The sequence below is a fragment of the Furipterus horrens genome, unplaced genomic scaffold (genome assembly GCF_987537825.1).
Source record: "Furipterus horrens unplaced genomic scaffold, mFurHor1.1.pri manual_scaffold_2, whole genome shotgun sequence".
NCBI classification, from domain to species: Eukaryota; Metazoa; Chordata; class Mammalia; order Chiroptera; family Furipteridae; genus Furipterus; species Furipterus horrens.
Genome location: NW_028327172.1, coordinates 171,493,667 through 171,513,813, shown reverse-complemented (window position 1 = coordinate 171,513,813; position 20,147 = coordinate 171,493,667). Strand labels below are relative to the sequence as shown.

The window sequence follows — 20,147 nt, the reverse complement described above, 5'->3', positions numbered from 1 at the left end:
ATGAGATATCACTTCACACCAGTCAGAATAACTATCATCAGTAAATCAGCAAACAAGTGTTGGTGAAGATGTGGATAAAAGGGAACTTTTGTGCACTGTTGGTGGAAATGCAGACTGGTGCAGCCGCTGTGGAAAACAGTATGGAATGTCCTCAGATTTAAGAATGGAACTGTCTTATGACCAGTGATTCCACTTCTGAGAATATATTTAATGAAACCCAGAACACTGACTTGAAAGAATATTTACATCTCTATGTTAATTGCAGCATTATTTATAATAGGCAGTATTTGGAAGCAGCTCAAGTGCCCATCATTAGATGAGTGGATTAAAAAGCTGTCAAGGAATGTGTATAAATGACTCATGGACATGGACAACAGGGAGGAATATGATTGTGGGAGAAGGGGTGGACTGGGTTGGGGGGAGCAATGGGACAACTGTAATTGAAAAATCAAAAAAAAAAAAAAAAGCTGTGGAGTACTATTGTACTTGGCTGTAAAAGAGAGGGAAGTCTTACCTTTCTCAATAGTATGAATGGACCTGGAGAGTATTATGCTAAGTAAAATAAGTCAGTCAGAGAAAGACACATACCATGTGATTTCACTTACATGTGGAATCTAATGAACAAACTGAACTAAAGAAATAGAAACAGACTTAAAAATAACAGAAAATAGACTGACAGCTGTTAGAGGGGAGGGGCATTGGGGAACTGGGCGAAAAAGGTAAAGGGAATAAGGGAAAAACCTCATAGACACAAACAACAGTATGGTGATTACCAGAGGGAAAGGGGGAGGTAGAAGAGGATAAAAGGGGGATAAATGGTGATGGAAGGAGACCTCACTTTGGGAGGTGAATACACAGTACAATATACAGATGATGTATTAGCAAATTATACATCTAAAACTTATATAATTTCATTAATCAAGGTCACACCAATAAACTCAATAAAAAATTTAAAAATACCAGTGGTGGTAAATATGAATAAACATGATCTTCTCTCCCTTGATTTTTGAATTATTTTGAAGTCTTTTTGCAACTTTTATATCATTTAAGCCTCACAATAGCCTTCTGAAGGAGACAAGGAAAATCTAATGTATTTGTTAATTAGTTTCACAGTGAACTCTACTACCTAGCATATAGCCACTCAGAACGAATGTTGTAATTCCCAAGAATTGTAGGTAATAATTTTAACAAAAGGAGAAGTGTTTAAGTCTTGACTCAGAATCTAGTTATGATTGTGAGAGATGATATTATCCATTCCCTTCAATCTACGGAAGATTAATAAACGGAGAGGCAGATAAAATTATCATAGAAAATTGGGTGGCGGTTGAAAAGACAGAATTCCAAAGAAAAGCAAAAACTAAAAAGGCAAAGCAACCTGATCTATTTCATATGGGGAAATAAGATAGATAACCAAGAATGCCAGACCAGTGATGTAGTATAAGTTCTTGGAAACTCTAGCAGACTTGACTGATACCTGTTCTCATTTTCTTATAATTTAGTGGTTTCTTATAAATCAATATATGCAGTGTTTAAACCCTTTACTTCCTACCATTGTAGGAGACTACACCAATTTTAGTTCTGGATTGTATAATTTGAAGTATCACCATATACAACTTTGTCCATGATTAAGTTTGAGGGCAGTTACCCAGAGTTTTTCAAAGAAAACTGATTAGAACTTTATGTAATCCCAAATAGTTAAATCTGCTCAAGTACAAGGCTGTTTGTATTGCTCTGACCAAACTCCAGGATGTATACTATTAGCAAATTTAACTGTGGGGAGGTTTTCTAATGAGTTGTAAACAAACAAACAAAAAAAAAGAAATAGAAATTTGATAGACAAATAGAATGTGGTCACTTCTCTACTCATATTGTAAGAAAAAAAAAAACACTATTGATATTCTGCAAATGTACACCTGTCTGTATTTTATTCTGCCATGACTTGTTCAAAATGTCCCAAAGGTGACTTTGGAAAGAAATGAAAAGAGGAAATAAAAACTGATACAAATATATAGGTTCCAGTGCCAGGAAGAGAAGTTCCCATAACTTCTGGCTGTAAAACCCAGCAGGGATTGAGGCTGAGGGAGATGGAGGGCTCCTGGAGTCCTAGGCAGTTCCTCTTAAAGGGCCTGTGCATGGACTTACTCAGACTCCCTCCCTTTGAGATCCAGCACTGAAGCAGTAGCTTGAAAGGCACTAGAGACATACAGGGAGGAACTGAATTGTCTGATATCAGCATGAGAGCTGGGGGAGCAGCTTTCTCTCAGACAGAAGTGTGGGTAGAGGCCATTGTTCCTGTGATGAGCCCTCCCACCACAGAGCTGGCAGGTGGACATCATATTTCAGTCTCCATCAACTTGGTTCACCCTGTTCACCCTGCCCTGATGACTTCCTGAGACTCTGTCCCTCCCAACTTTCAGGCCCACCCAAGCTGTTTCTCGTGGCTTTTCCATGTGAATGAACTGTCTTGGCTCATGCTTCAGATTTGCCTAAAATCTTTCAAACAAGCAGCATCTGGCCTCAGTGTGTCCCTTACCTCTTGCTAAGTGGTCCCATCCCTGGCACTAGCAGCAGCTGGTCTTAGTTTACAGCTTGGCACTACCTGGGCACCTCCTAGCCCAGTACTAGTAGCAGCCATCAGAAGATCACTCTGTAGTTCATGTAGTATGGCCCTGGGTTGAACACAAGGGTGGCTGACCTTGTCCCGCACCTCCCAAGAGCTCCCAGAGACAGCATACCCACCGGACACGTTCATACCACATTAAAGCATCACCATCTAACCATCTCCACAAATGGCACACTCAAAAGGTGAACTCAGCAGGTGCCAGAGCCTTTCTGAAATAAGTCCTGCTCTGTGGGGTGGGTGTCTGCATAGCAACATGTCCCAAATGAAAGAGCAGAACAAAACTCCAGAAAAAGAACTACAGTAAACAAAATGGAGACAAGCAATCTATTAGATGCAGAGTTTAAAACCGTGGTTATAAGGATGCTCAATGAACTCAGTGAGAACCTCAGCAGCATAAAAAACAACTAGTCAGAAACAAAGGATACACTAATTAAAGTGAAGAATAATTTACAGGGACTCAAAAATAGGCTAGATGAAGCTGAGAGTCAATCAGTAATTTGGAATATAAGGAAGCAAAAACACCCAATCAGGACAGCAGAAGAAAGAAAGAAAAAAAGAAAGAAAGAAAGAAAGAAAGAAAGAAAGAAAGAAAGAAAGAAAGAAAGAAAGAAAGAAGGAAAGAAGGAAGGAAGGAAGGAAGGAAGGAAGGAAGGAAGGAAAGAAAGAAAGAAAGAAAGAAAGAAAGAAAGAAAGAAAGAAAGAAAGAAAGAAAGAAAGAAAGAAAGAAAGGAAGAAAGAAAGGAAGAAAGAAAGAAAGAGAGAGAGAAAGAAAAGAACCCAAAAAATTAGGAGCATGTAAAGAGCATCAAGTGCACCAACATTCACATCATGGTAGTTCCAGAAGGAGAATAGAGAGAAAATTGAAAGCCTGTTTGAAAAAACAATGACAGAAAAATTTCCTAACTTGGTGAAGGAAATAGACATACAAGTCCAGGAAGCACAGGGAGTTCTAAATAAAATGAACCCAAAAAGGTCCACACCAAAACACATCATAATTACAATGGGAAAAGTAAAACACGAAGTCAGAATTTTAAAAGCAGTTAGTTATCTACAAGGGAGCTACCATAAGACAGTCAGTTGATTTTTCAAAAGAAACTTTGCAGGCCAGAAGTGATTGGCAAGAAATATTCAAAGTGATGAAAAGCAAGACCTACAGCCAAGATTACTCTACCCTGCAAAGAAGGAGTAGGAGGAGGAGCAGGAGGAAGAAGAGGAGGAGGAGTAGAAGAAGAGGAAAAAGAAGAAAAAAATGGTAATAAATACAAAAAATAAAACTAGCATGACAAACTGATGATTCTCTCTAAGGATGAACTGAAAGACAAGATGGCAGCCCTTCCTGCAGCTGAACACACAACTTCTACTTCTTTTACTCTATATCCACCCATTGAGAATATCAAATATGTGATCCTGTGACAGCAGAGGTGAAATTTTGCCCATAGAAACCCAGTATGGGGAAGGGGACATGAGGCAAGTTTTACAGAGTGATGGAACAGTCCATTTTTTTTCACAATTTCATTTGAAGCTCAGTATTTAAATGAACGAGGGCATCTATGATTGAAATGAAACAAAGACTAGTACCTTAGGGACTATGCATCCCACTATGTAAGGAGAGGCCAGGAAACAGACATTCTAAATTATGCTGCACCTTCCTGCTGAGAGTTCAGTTTATACCCAAGAGGGATTCTTGGCTAATTATTCACCACTGAATCTAATCTTTCTTGTGTGGGTGAAAGAGAGGAATGAGATCTTTTTATGACAATGCTTACCCACCAGAAAGATCTTATACACTGCAAGTGCACACTCAGACATTTTCCCATAAGTCTCATTACTGTGGTAAGAATCAAGGAAAGTTTTCCAAGGAATTCTTTCTCAATCTTAAATAAGAGGAGATAATTATTGTTTGATTCACAGAAATGTTCTGATAAAAAATGAAAATGGAGTCCATGGAGGTATATCATGAGGATGTTAATTTATAATCTACCACAGTATGTGGACAGACATCATTATTGCCTTGTGTACCTGGGCTCTTGAAACTCAACCTGAAAATCAGAATTCATAGGAACAAGTTTCTATATTTTATATTGAGATATAAAAATATTATATTGGGATATTTAAAATAATGATGGCCTAATGTGATAATATAATACCTTACTGCATCCCCTTGACATTTTCCCATAATATTACATACTTATCAAGTTTTCATGAATCAAATCATTAAAATGATTCAAAACAAGCTGTTTGCTCAGACAACTTTGCAGCTCAATGAGTTCTTAGGTAATATGAAGAATGAAAGCTAATTTTGCCAAATTCATATCTTGTACAGTTCTTTAAAAGCAGGACCCAATGTCTCCTTTTCAGTGATGCACCTACTCATTGAGAATCATCAACCTCATCAGTCATATAGTACCTGAGGGTGAGGGATGCAGGACTTCCTCAGGCTGCCTAAGTCAGTGATCTCCCTTCCACTCTTCCATAAGTCTTGGACTCTTTGCCCATTGCCAGTCCTTAGCTTGGATGTAAGACTAATCAGAAGTGGTGTGTGTACAGATGGTTCTCACAACACAACAGAAGTAATTTAGCCACCAAGCTACTGGGGGCTCTATTTGATATTATATTTTGAGTGCCTTCTTTGTGCCAAGCATGCTGCTGGGCAATGGGATAGCAAACATGAATAAGGCATGTTCCTCATGCTCAAGAAACTCATGGGCTAGAGGGGCAGATGTGTGCATAACAATATAATTAATGGTATGCTCTGAAGGTGATAAAGAAAAGTTGTCAGTACACCTAGTACAGACTGAGGGGTCAGAAAAATCTTTCTGGAGAATGTGTTATCTGAACTAAGTCTTAAAGCATTGGTAGAAGAGAGCCAGGCAAATAGGTATGGAGAAGTAGGTAGACTTCCAGGAAGAGTCAGTAAAGTAAGAAACTGCATGCTATCCATAGGGAATTACAAAATATTCAGAATTGCTGGAGCATCATGTTTGAGAAAGATCGGCAACATGCAAATTATAGTGGGGCTTCAGCGTTTTCTTCAAAGGAAGAGCGGGACTTCCCTTAAGGAAGTATCTGGTTTTTCTTGATTATGGCCTAATAACAGATTAGGGAAATTGTCCTGGCAGCTCTCTCTCCACCCTACTTTCTGCTAGAACTCTTGCCCACATACTTATGGATGGGAGGATGGATGAGGTGAAGGTTTAGTACCTTCATATACATATAAAAGGGAGCTGAGCTGCAACCTCAAGGATTAAAGAGAAAGAGAGGTCATACGGAAGATCTCTTTTAAGGTTTTTTAAAGCAATATCCATACTGTTTCCATAATGGCTGCACAAGGGTTCCCTTTTCTCCACATCTTCACCAACACTTGCTATTTGTTGACTTTTTGATAATCGCCATTCTGATGATTAGTGATGTTGAGCACCTTTTCATACGTCTCTTGGCCATTTGTATGTCTTCTTTGGAGAAATATCTCTTCATGTCCTCTGTCCATTTGTTGACCAGATTCTTGTTTTATTATTATTGAGATGTATGAGTTTCTTACATATTTTGGATAGTAATTCTGATCAAATATATTATTTGCAAATATATTTTCCCATTTTGTAATTGTCTTTTTATTTTGTTAATGGTTTCCTTCACTGTGCAGAAGAGTTTTATTTTGAAATCCCATTTATTTTTGTTTTTTGTTTCCCTTGTTTGAGGGCTCATATCCAAAATGGTATTACTTAGAATTATGTCAAATAGTTTACCACTATATTTTCTTCTAAGTGTTTTACGTTTATCATACAACTCAGAAATTCTGCTTCTTGGTATTTATTCAAAGAAAATTAGAACACTAATTTGAAAAGATATATATGCCTCTATGTTCATAGCAGCATTATTTACAGTAGCCAAGCTATAGAAGCAACTAAGTATCTATTGATAGAGAAACAAACACAGAAGATGCATACACACACGGACACACACATGCATGCATGCACACACACACACACACACACACATAAAATGGAACATTACTCAGCAATAAAAAAGAGTGAAATCCTGCCATTTGCAACAACATGGGTGGACTTAAAGGGTATTAAGGTAAGTAAAATAAGACTGTTAAAGACAAATATTGCATAATTTCACCTGTATGTGGGATTTTAAAAAATCAGAAGAAATGGACAATCAAAACAAAAATAAACTCATAGAAACACAGAACAAACTGCTTGCCAGATGAGAGAGGGGTGGAAGAATGCATGAAAAATATGAAGAGGAATATGTCAATAATAGTGTTATAAGTTTGCATGGAGCCAGATAGTAATACTTAGTGTGGTGTCCACATAGTAAGATATATAAATGTCAAACCACCATGTTGTACATCTGAGTTTAATATAATATTGTATACCAACTAAACTTTAATTGAAAATTAAAAGAGAAAAAAATGGAGAGACGGATGAGGAAAACAGAAGAATATATACATAAAATTCCCTCTGAGAATATTTACTGGTTTTTCTAAAAATCATAAAAGGTAATGAAAGAATCAGCCCAACGTATTTATTCAAGGTACAGTGGCATAAACCCACACAGAGAACTGTTTTGTGCATTCACTGAGCTTCAAATGCACTTTGCTGTGCCTTGTTGAATAGGATCGAGACAATTAGGTGGAGCATAATTAAGTCTCCTTTCAGAAAGCAGAAAGAGCCCTTGTTTCAAGAGAAATTTAAATTTTATCCTTTTGTGTGTGTGTGTGTGTGTGACCAGGCCAGGGCTAATGAAATATTGCCTTTACATTTTGTTTTTTTCCAATGAAGGGATGCAGTGCTCCAGGAAAGAAGATACAGCAGAGAGGTCAAGAGCACAGACCCTCGAGCCCATAAATCTGAGGTTCAGTCCAGTTCTGCTGTACGGGGATTGGAGATCTTGTATAATTTCTTAACCTCTCAGAGCTCTGGTTTCTGAGTACTTACCTCATAGAGTTGTTGAGGGATTAAATGAGATTGCATATAAGCATTTAGTAGAGCTTCCACCTTTAAGAGTGCATACAATAAAGGTAAATATGAATATTATCTAAAGAATTAAAAATATGAATGATAGCTTACATTTTGGAAAAAACATCTGGTGACTTCATAGTAAAAGAAGGGCTTTGCTTTTCATCTTGTATTTTTAGCTGTATAGGCCGTTTTACTCCCCAGAAGATGTCCAACATTCCTTCAACAATTAGTTTACCATCTTCAGCCTAAGGAAGAAACCAATCACCTCAAACATTGTTTTTGCATTATTTATAAAAGGTAGATGTTTTAACTGAAGACATAGAAATTAAATATGGAAGACATCTTAATAAATAAAAACATAAATTTCTAAGTGGGATTGTTTGGCTTTTCAACCTATCTACAAAATAATTTTGTTTTTGAAACATTAAAAAAATTTTTTTTGAAAACAGCTTTAACCAGTGAAGTAATTCATAATGGTAATGACATGCCTTTCAGAGGGTACAGTATGTTAAAATGCTTTCTGAACTCTATGATTCTTCAATTAAGTGGAAGTTTAATTCTCTAATTCGGTTTAACTTAAAATTCAAGTAGAACTAAAGACTGCACTGAACTGGAAGTCACAAGGATAACTGTTGAGAGATTTAGTGGCTCTTTCCTAATTTCTGAACAGGAAATGTTTAATTCATAAAGTTATACAGAATGAGAAAAATAATGTATATGAAAACAGTGTAAAATATAAAACAAATTGTTTTTTTTACTACAATCAATAATATTTGAATGATGCCTCCTGAGCTGGAACTATTATAACAAAAAAGGGAATTCCATGTAACCAAAGAAAAATTAGCAAATATCTATTAAATATTTACTTACTTAGTGGATGTAAATATTAATACCAAAGTATATTCTTAAAAAACTTATTTTATAATCTATTTTTCTCTTATTTATGTAAGTCATGTGTTATTAAAGTAATGTGTTAGCATTATAGGCAATTTGGGAAAAAAAATGAAACTAAGAAGAGTCATATTCCAATCAGCCAATAACTATGTTATTATGAAAAATTAATTATTACAAAATATAAATGACTCAATTCTTATTTCAAAGTGTAATGAAAACTCCAAACCCTGAAATCAGACAAATCTGTGTTCAAACACTGGCTCTGCAACTTCTTAGCTGTGTGAACTTGGACAAGTTGCTGAAAGCTTTAAAATTGGGCTGCTTCTTCAGGAGAATGAATGTCAGAGTAGTCCCTAAATCATAGGACCTGGTATTTAATACCTGCTCAGAAAATATTATTACTTATTATTTATTTGGCTGGTAAACATAGTTTGAGCCACTTCTGAAACAAAGTTTTGCTTATTCCCACTTTTGAGTTCATATTTCAGACTACTGAGAGGTCAGATTACTAATAGTTGTTTTTAATAACCAAACACAATTTGTTCTTAGAAATGGCAGAAAATAATGCTGATACTGCATTTCGGTTATAGATGCGTAGCATCCTTTCTTTACCTAATTGGTTTTCAATTAATCCCTTACATCAAACATTCAAAGAGTAACTGCTCTTCTGAGGTTATATAATTCTTGCCTGATTAACCAAAGAATATATATGCATAACCCATAGACACAGACACCAGTGTGGTGATGGCCTGAGGGAAGAGGAGATGGGAGTTGGGTGGAGGTGGGCAAAGGGGAGAAAATGAGGACATCTGTAATATTATAAACAATAAAAATAAAGTGAAAAAAAGAAGAATAAATACTCCAACTATCACATAAGGAATATCAGAATATTTTCTAATTTCAGAAAACATCTCTTTGCAGATTAATTATCCCTGAAGGCTTATTTGCACTTACATAATTTTCTTGTTCCAATTCTTAGGTCTCTTCCCTTCCACAGCTACACAAATATCCTTGGTGATTTCAAGGATCCCTACATGCCATCTCTAAACAAACATCTGCTAACTTTGTGTCTTCAGCCCAAACCTCCTCCTTGAACTCCAGCTGTCACATTGCCTACTTGACATCAAACTTAATCTGTTTTTAACTAACTCATGATAGCTCTTCCATAAATATTTTCTTCTCCTAGATTTTTCCATCTTGGTAAATAGCACCCCTATCCTTGAAGTTGTTCAGGCCAAGAATTTTAGAGTCACTGTTTATCTTTCTCTCATACTCAACATTTAGTGCAAATCCTATTAACTCTTCCTTAAAAATATATCCCTAATATGACCACACTCACCACATCCACTACCATGATTTTGGTCCATGCCATTGTCATTGATGACCTGGATTATTTCAAGTTTCTTTCTGGTCTATCCCATTCTCCTCTTGCCCGTTCCACATATTCCCAGTAGCCTGAGAGATCCTTTACAGTGAATCCTTTTAGATAATATCACTGTTCTGCTTGTAACTCCCTAGCGGCTTCCCATCTTATTCCAAGTAGAAGCTCAAGTCTTCACAAGACCCTACACACTCTTGTGCTTTCCCCTTCTCTGTTATCTCTCTAACTTCACTGTCTACTAATTCCCCTTCTCACAAGGTTCCTGCCATGCTGGCTTCCTGTTTTCCAGGGGCAAAATATTTTTGCAGGGTGTTCTGTCTGTCAAAATGTGTGTCCCACAGACTTCTGCAAAATTTGCTTCCTTACATCTTTCAGAGTCTTTGGTTAAATGTTCTCCCTCCCTACCCCACTTAGATTCTGGAGCTTGCTTCCACTTTGATGTTCTCTACAGCCACTATCACCATCTGATGTGCTGTACATTTCACTTCTGTTTCTTGTCTGTCTACTAGAATGTAAGCAGCATGAAAGCAGTATTTTCTGTCTAGTTTTTTTAATGGTATATCCCCAACTTATAGAATAGTGTCTGGTACATGGTAGATAATGAATATTTGTTTAATTCATTAATCAGAGATTAAGGAAGCCAAATGTTATCCTTTGTGGACTGCCTTTTTTCACATTGTTGTAAGTCAGAAGATTTGGAAAATTCTGGATTCTAATTTTGTTGACTAGTGAGTAAAGATGGAAAGACTAAAAAAATTGGATATTTTCACTGTATACTTCATATATTTAAAAAAATTATACATGACATGAGATTTCATTTAAAAGTTAAATGAGCTTTCTATTGTGAATTGAGTACTGATTCACAGGTTTGGAAAGGGATCACCTCAACTTGTATGTTCATAACATCAAAATCTAGACATGTTCCTAAAGATAACAAACTTCTTAACATCATGAACTTTGTGAAAACTATTAAATAAAATACAAATCATCATTTTCTTTAAATTTTGATTTTTTTAAAATTTTCCATTTTTAAAATTATAGATATTAGAGATCTAAGATATAGACCAATATTAAAATAATTTATAATTTGGCCCATTTTTTTCAAAGTAATTAGTTATTCTTCTGTACATTACTACATCTGAGAAGATAATTGACATATCCAACTGCACTAAATTATTTAAGCTCACTAGTTTACAACAGAATGGTTTGTAAATACCCTTTTGTCTCACTGCAGATTTAAACCAAATAATGGTGGCCTAAAGTCAGTGCTCTACCATCACATTTGAATATTTAAAACAGAATCTTAGAAAATTATAATGTTCCCTGGGACCAGAAATATATTATAAAGATGGGAAGTGATCAGCATTAGAATAAAAGACTTATTGGAGAGACCTGTGGAGAATGAGGCATTCAAATGAATGAATGAACAAAAGAGAGAGAGAAAAAAAAGAAAGAGAGAAAGAAAAAGAAAGAGAGAAAGAGAGACCTGTGTACAGTAGCCTGCCAGTTGCACCCCTAAAAATGCTTTCTAGCTTCAGAACTTTCCTGAATTGTTTCTTTAACATTTTTATTATGACATGGTACACATTCATTTTAATATTTGTTCATTTTAACAATCAAATTAAACTATATTACAGATATGTTATGATTTATTTGAGCAATTCTCCATTGGTAGAGATGTAAGATACCTTAAATTTTTTCCATTAAGAATGATATCCCTGTGAAAATCCTTCTGCTTATATCCTGGTGTATTTATAAGAAAGTATCATATTAGGATAGGTTTCTAGTAGAATTTCTGTTCAAAAGTTATTCATACATTGTTTTGAAAGTAGAAAGCACTTTTCTAGCCACAAAAAGTGCTTAGGAAGTCAAAGATGTCCCAGGAGTGGAATTTTTGTGATATACGTTAAAAAGTTATGATCAAGTTTCTCACAGATCATTTGTGCTGTTGGCTTATAGACTCCAACTTATCCTGACTTCTCTGCACTGTTATGGACTTTTTTCCCTGTGAATAAACTGTATTTCATTTCATTGATGGACTTACCTGTCCATAGGAAATATGCAGATTTTTTTGATTCTCATAAAAAATGTTATAGGTCTTCAATAAAGAATTAAGTTGTTCCCTAAAAAAAAAAAAAAAAAAGTTACAATCAGCCTTTGGCTCTTTAATGGTGAAAGTCAATGATTGTGCTTCCAAGTCATAAAGGTATGAGATGGAAAGAAACGGTTCAATGGGATTTTACTGTTCTATCATTTTAACATAATGTTGGTCATTGAAAACTGAAACCTTAGGACCCAAATAAATGTTAAAGGTGCTAATTTGTAAATAAATAATCGAAGAAGGTGCATGAACGAGGACAAAAATGGCGAGGAGAGTGTTCTATAGCAGAAGACAGCTGTAAAATAGGGATTTGGTTTTGCTTTCCTTTTTTGTTTTGTAACATTTAACCAACCTAAGTGAAGCGCCTAGAATTTGTCTGACATTGTGCTTCCCACTGGGGATGACAGATCAAAGGTTCAGGAAGGGTCACTACTCCTGAGTATTTGCCCCTTTGTCGCATGTGGCCTCTGAATGGGGGGGGGGGGGGCACTGTTTCCTGCCACACCTCCGTCCTTTTTACTGTGACACCACAGCTCAAAATGCTTGTCTGAGCTACTCTGTTGGTCCAAGATATTGTCTCTCACCCGGATTGTTGCAATGGTTTCCTAAAAGCCCCCCTTTGTCTGTTTTCAACAGCAGGAGTTATTTTAATGTACACTTGGTCATAACTCTCTTTTGTTCAAAACTTCTCATTATTAATGCCAATATCCTTCCAATGATCTCAAAAGGCCAGATGTGACCTTTTCTGCTGTTATACCTTTAGTCTCATTTCCTACTTCTCTCTCCTTCACTCACCACTCTCCAGTCACTGGCCCCTTGATGTACCTTGAACACTCCAGGCACATTCTCATGTCAGAGCCGTTATATTTGATCCCTCTGCCCAGAACGATCATCCTCTCACACCATCACAGTGTTAGCATGTTCATTTAAAAAAATATTTACTCAAAAGTCATCTTCTCAAGGAGTCCTTCTTGACCACCCAATGTAGAAGTTTTCCTTCTCAGACATTCATATCCTGTTTCCTTGTTTGCTCCTGCCATTTAGACAACACCTAACCTTATATATATTTTACTTACATTCTTGTAATAGATATAATTATATATTCCTATATATTATAAGAACATAGGTTTTTATAATATTGTCTTATATTCTGTCCCCCTACAATCCCCAGACCTTACCTCCCTGAGAGTAGGCATATCTGTATGTTTTGTTCACACTCCATTTAATGTGCCCAGAAGAGGGTCTAGCACATAGTAAGAACTCAGTAAATGCTGGCTAATTAAAGTGATCAGAGAAATTATTATTCCTAAAACAACAAAACACAACTTAAGAAAAGGGAAGAGACTTTAATATATATATATATATATATATATATATATATATATATATATATATGTGTGTGTGTGTGTGTGTGTGTGTGTGTGTGTGTGTGTGTATTTATATGGGAGAAATCTCATGATATTAAACTTCCAAATATATCAATCACCAAAATTCTTTTGATCCTCAATATGTCTCTCTCTCATAAGAATCTTGACTCCAGGACTTCCAGTCAAGATGAAGGCCTAGACAGACATGCTGCATCTCCCTCCACAACTAAGAAGGAATACAATTATCTCAAAACTAGAGACAACTAGACGTTCCAGAAAATTGAGCTATATGGAAGTCCAACAAACAAAGATATAAAGAAGAAATACTCATCCACACAAGTGCAACAGTTCTATTTAAGACATGGAGGCAAACAAACATAGGAGCCTGTCAGGATGAGGGAACAGAGAAGTATGGCCCAAAAGAGGGAACAGATCAAGGTTCCAGTGGAAGAACTAAGTGACAAGGAGATAGCCAACCTAACAGATGCAGAGTTCAAAACACTGGTGAAAATATGCTCACAGGCTTGACAGATATGCTTGAGTATGGAAAACACATAAGGGAAGAAGTGAAGGCTATGCTAAATGAAATGAAGGAAAAGCCACACAAAACCAATGGTGAAGGGAAGGAAACCAGGGTTCAAATCAGTGACTTGGAACATAAGGAAGAAAAAAATCTGTCAACCAGTACAGAATGAGGAAACAAGAATTGAAAAAAATGAGAAGAGGCATAGGAACCTCTGGGACAACTTTAAATGTGCCAACATCCAAACCATAGGGGTGCCAGAAGAAGAGGAAGAGCAAGAAATTGAAAGTTTATGTGAAAAAAATAAAGAAGGAAAACTCCCCAAATTTGGTGAAGGAAATAGACATACAAGTCAGGAAGCACAGAGAGTCCCAAACAAGCTAGGTCCAAAAAGGACCACACCAAGACACATCATAATTAAAATGCCGAAGGTGAAAGATGAAAGAGAGAATTTTAAAAGCAGCAAGAGAAAAGCAGAGAGTTATCTACAAAGGGGTGCCTATAAGACTATCAGCTGATTTCTCAAAAGAAGCTTTGCAGGCAAGAAGGGGCTGGCAAGAAGTGTTCAATGTGATGAAAAGCAAGGACCTACAACCAAGGTTACTCTATCCAGCAAAGCTATCATTTAGAATGGAAGAGCAGAGAAAGTACTTCCTAAGCAAGGTAAAGCTAAAGGAATTCATCATCACCAAGCCATTATTATATGAAATGTCAAAGGGACTTATTTAAGAAAAAGAAGATCAAAATTAGGAACATTAAAATGACAACAAACTCACAACTACCAACAACTGAATCTAAAAAATAAAAACAAAATCCAACTAAGCAAACCAGAATAGGAACAGGATCATAGGTGTGGGGATCATTTGGAAGGTTATCAGCTGGGTGGGGGCAAGGGGAGAAATAGGGAAATGGTGTAGGGATTAAGAAACATAATTGTTAGATGGAAAATAGATAGCAGGAAGTTAAGAATAGGAGAGGGTGAAGTCAAAGAACTTATATGCATGACCCATAGACATGAAGTAAGGGGTGTGAGATTGCTGGAGGGAAGAGGGGTACTGGGCAGAGGGGAGCAAAGGGAAAAAATTTGGGACTACTGTAACAACATAATCAATAAAATATCCTTAAGAAAAAGAGAAAAAAAAAAGAATCTTGACTCCACAAGGGCAGGAATTTTGGTCTGTTTAATTCATTGCTGTCTTTGTAGTGCTTAGAACAGAGACTTTCTCATAGTAAGTTCTTATTCAATAAATACTGAATATTAAATGACAATTCATGTATATTAATTTTTACATGTTTAAGATCATGTAACCATTCTTTTTCCTTTTGACTTTTTTCTCTTGTCACTTTTCATGTGCACATTTTCAAGGATCAATACACTCCACACAATCACCAAAAACATTTTTCTACAGAATTCCTGCATGCTATCATTCCATTTCCCAACTGGGTTACTTTAGAATTTCAGTGTTAATAAGTATTTCTGTTCTAAATATCAATGAGCACACTGATTTTGTCCCTTGGAGTCATTTCTCTGGGATAGTTCCTAAAAATTATAGTACTGGTAAAGATCATAAACACTTTTATAGTTTTTATCATTGAGTGCCAGAGCAGCATACAGACATTTCTGGTTCACTTGGGATGCAACTCCAGATATGCTGATCTGTGAGAGTTGTTACTAAATCAAATTGATTTTTACATAATCTTATTCCCTCAGCTTCTGTTTCTGATAAAACTGCACAATAAGGTATAGTACAAGTATCCTTCAAAATATTTACCTCAGGATTATGTATAATTAGAAAGATTATTCTCTGAGGACAAACTATTTGGAAAATATTTCTGTATCTGAACAAAACCTGACTAAATCTTCCTCCACAGAAATAATCCTCCAAATGACCCAGGGAATTGGCAAACTGTAGTCTTTGGCCATCTGCTTTTTTGTAAATAAAATTTTATTGGAATACAGCCACACTAATTTGTTAGCTTGTTGTCTATAGCTGCTTTCCTGCTATAAATGCAGAGCTGAATCACTGTGACAGAAACCAGATGTCCCAGAAAGCCTAAAATATGTATTATCTGGCCCTATGCAGAGGAAGTTGGCCAACCTATTGAATACCACAGAAGCCCTCTAATTTTTTTTACCACAGGCAGGTCTTTCTGGGTGTCAATGACACTTTGAGGGAATATTGGAGTGTGGAAGAAGAGTAGAGCAAGCTCAGTAAAACAGTGTTGAAATAAAAGTAAGTAAGTTAATGGTGCAATAAAGCTAGATATCAGCAAAGAAAATTCAGAAATTAGCTGAATAACTATAGCAATAGTGAGTGCATTCCAAATATTGAAAGAGTATCACATTTTAATTGTATGATCCTGACCAGAGGAACTTTTGAAGATGATTCATTTACACAGCTGGTGAAACAATGGGTCTAATACAACATGGAGTAAAATGTAGCTTGTAACATTCTAAGTTGACTTGTTGGCATTAGGGGCACAAGAAACTGAAGTGTTATTGTCAAACTGACTATCTTCTGACTGATTCAAATCCTGTCCTCTAACAGAACACCTGTACTGATGGTCATTCATTCCTACATTCACTATGTGAGCACAGTCAAGAGGCCTCAGTCATTTACTGAGGGGGAGTGAGAGCTTCGAGGAATAGATTTACAGCAAACTTCAGAGGGTAAGAAGTAAACCAGGAAGGTGTGAGGAGCTTACCAGGTAAAGTAAACATTTACAAGGACATGTAGCTCTTTCTATAGTTGTGGAGAAAGCTCAAGGAGTTGGGATTCTGAGTAAAACATGTAAAATGGGGAGCGGTGAGCAATGAGCTGAAGAAGCAGACAGGAACTGCGTGAACCATTTTCAGAAGCTTAGAATTCACCCTGCAAGCAATGGGCAGCTACTGAAGGTTCTTGGAAATAAAAAGACATGATGATGCTAATGCCACTGCAGAACTTAAGGAAAACAGAACTTAGCACAGGACAAGATGCAGCAAGATGAGTGGGCCCATTGCAGCAGTATTGGGGTAGAAGTGCAGGAGCTAGGCTATGTTTCATGGAAAGGTGGCCAGATGTCCCACATATATGGAATGATCTAATTTCTAAAAGGGACCTAAAATAAGTATAGGGATTATGGGGTTTAAGAAATCCAAAGGTAATCACCAACGAGTTATCTAGGCAGTCCCTAGTCAGGAAAGGGTACACTGATTTAATATACACCATGATTTGTCAATGGTAATTGTAACAGATTTTTAGGGTACACTTAAATGCTACATAGGGACTCCCCCTAAACAAGACAAAAGAGAACCCTTCCCTCTCAGCCCCCAAAGAATTCACCCAACCAAAACCAGACTGCTTGGTAACTGTTCAATTGCCACAACAAAGCTATAAATTGGGTGATAAGAAATGGATTCCACACCCAATCTTCTCAGTTTATAAATCTGTGGTATAAAGAAGCTACAGGGGTACCCAAGAAGTAGATGCAAGGTTCAAACAGCCTGTAAATTTTCTGTGTGATACATAAGAAATTGATTTTCTAAGATCTGAATGCTTTTAGAAAACATTACACAGTACCTAATCTACAGTGTTTTAATAAAACTAAGGAATGGCTAACTTCCATGTAAGCTGGGCATCTAACTGCATGAACACAGAATCATAATATTCCCCAGACCAGAAGCTGACACTGTGCCCTGGTAGTGCAGAGAGAAGATCATGATAGACGCTGATGGATGTCCAGAATTTCTCCTTACAGCTCCTGGATGAGTGCTAGCCAGAAAGAGACTTAACATGGAGCGACAGGTGTCGAAAAAAGATGCAGAGGAGAGCCCAGGGCTCCTCTTCCTTTAATGCTCCCAGCTCAGTTTTAATGAGTATTAGCAGATCCAGCATTAAATGTAAAATTCTTAGATGTACTTTGTACTTTGTGGCCTGAATTGCAGCTGCTCAGCAGATGGGAATTACTCATATTCTGATGTTTGCTGTGAATAATAGACTTAGTAAGAAATGAGTTCTTCAATCTTATCACACTATTTAGCTGCCCAGAAAAAAAAATTTATTGGATATTATAAAACTGTAATATAAATGGACATTGGACAGCATGTTGTGTGAAAGTGAGTTATGCCCTGCGTAGATAAAATGGATGTCAAATATTAGTAGTAATAAAAGTTCCCTCTCTCGTTTTACTAATGATTAATGGCATAATTAAGTGGATATTGGATTCTTTTCCTGGAAACCAAAAATCCCTGTCCCATTCTTCATTAAGTGATTCTTACACTTCGGATTCACTGAAGGCAAACCAGAAAAATTGTTGCATTCTGTATTCCAACATAAACTTCAGAGACTGCCACAAAGCACAAAATAAACTTCAGAGGAAAATAGAGCCCAACATAGCCAGCAAGGCATTTTTGTGACTGTGCTTCCTGAGTTTTTGTTACTTCTGCCTCTTGGAGTCTTGCTGAGAAATGTTCAGGCTCCAAATCAGGCAGCTACTGACCTGCTTCGTGACAGCAGCGTTGGGAACAACATCCTGCTGTATGTGTTGCCTTGTTCAACAGCAGGAATCTAAAACATATGAAAGAATCTCTTCAAAGAGATGAAAAACTGAGGCAGAATAAAAATGCTAACTTGCTCTCTTTCACTGTTTTTTTCCCCTCTGAAAAAGCCCCCACACCCCAAATGATTTTGTTCCCAATGTTAAATTTTAGTAATGAGACTAACAATTGCATGTTAAGTTCAAAAAACAATTTAAACTTACTGTATGTTTTTCTAAAATAACCATGAGTTAAACATGTAAAAGTAACAGATTGATCATCTGTTGGGAATTAAGGTTGTAATTTTTATTTCATATGTTGTACTTCTTATACCTCCCAAACTCTACATAATAAGTGCATAGTACATTCATAATGTTTCCCTAATTTTACTTCCATAAAAACATAATATAAATGCCTCTATGTTTGGGATTAGGTGGAACCAGGAAATAGGAGAACAGAGAATAAGTGCAGGCTTATCATTAACACATTTGCCAAAACAAACCATCGTTCCATATTTCTGACACCTGCAACAGTAGCAAAATCCTTTTTTAAAAAATTTAATCTTTTTGTACTTTTCTCCATTACCATTTATTCCCCTTATACCCCCCTGCCCCCAGCAACCACCACACCATTGTTCATGTTCATGAATCCTTTTTCCTTTTTGCTCATTCCCTCCAACCCCTAACCTCCGCCCCTCCAGTTCTCCATCCATGAGCCTGTCTCTATTTTGTTTTTTAGTTCAGTTTCTTCGTTAGATTCCACATATGAGTGAAATCATGTGGCATTTGTCTTTCTCTGACTGGCTTATTTCATGCAGCATAATGTTCTCCAGGTCCATCCATACTGTCATGAAGGATAAAACTTTCTTCTTTTTTATGACCAAGTAGTATTCCATTTTTTAAGTGTCCCATAGTTTTTTTATCCACTCATCTGCTGATGGACACTTGGGTGCTTCCAGATATTGGTGATTGTAAATAATGCTGCAGTGAACATAGGGGTGCTTATGTTCTTTCGAATTACTGTTTTGTGTTCCTTTGGATATATTCCCAGAAGTGGGACTGCTGGGTCAAGAGGCAGATCCATTTTTAATTTTTTGAGGTATCTCTACACTTCTTTACATAGTGACTACACCAGTATGCATTCCCACCAACAGTGCAAAAGGGTTCCACTTTCTTCACATCCTCACCATCACTTGTTTGTTGATTTATTTATTTTTATTTTTAAAATTAATTTATTGTTTTTTTCTATTACAGTTGTCCCACTTTTTCTCCCATTGTTGATTTATTGATAATAGCCATTCTGATAGGTGTGAGATGGTATCTTGTTGTGGTTTTAATTTGCATTTCTCAGATGATTAGTGACATTAAGCATCTTTTCATATGTCTATTGGCCATCTATATGTCCTCTTTGGAGAAGTGTATAGTCAGGTCCTTTGCCCATTTTTTAATTGGGTTGTTTGTTTTTTGGTGTTGAGTTTTGTAAGTACTTTATAAAGTCTGGATATTAATCCCTTATCAGATGTTGAAATCTATTCTTTTAGATGTTAAGGTGCTAAGAATAAATGTGATATTATCATTTTAAGGAAAAGGAAATCTTTCTACTGGCAGATTGCAGGTTGAAACAGGTTGTCATTCCAATTAAAACTATAATAGTTTCATGTAACTGGCCCACTGACACTTGCTCCACCACCACCCCCCTGCCCCCCATTCTGAAGTAAGGGGCAGGAGAACGCTGTTCCTTCAGACATTCCTGGGAGGACGTTTGTTGTAGTT

The 20,147-nt window shown here is 36.5% G+C and overlaps 1 protein-coding gene across 4 annotated transcripts in view; it reads right to left on the bottom strand.

Annotated features, from left to right (window-relative positions):
* RASSF6 (Ras association domain family member 6) overlaps nucleotides 1-20,147 on the bottom strand; it is a 58,830-nt gene that overhangs the window by 17,222 nt on the left and 21,461 nt on the right. For all 4 annotated transcript variants that reach the window (XR_016509105.1, XM_090266770.1, XM_090266769.1 and 1 more), the window contains exons 3-4: nucleotides 11,910-11,988; nucleotides 7,699-7,835 (exon numbers count right to left, since the gene is read on the bottom strand). Coding sequence is in view for 3 of the 4 variants with exons in the window: in XM_090266770.1 (XP_090122896.1) it covers nucleotides 7,699-7,835; nucleotides 11,910-11,988 (216 nt within the window). In the remaining variant the exon portion in view is untranslated. The remainder of the gene's footprint in view (nucleotides 1-7,698; nucleotides 7,836-11,909; nucleotides 11,989-20,147) is intronic.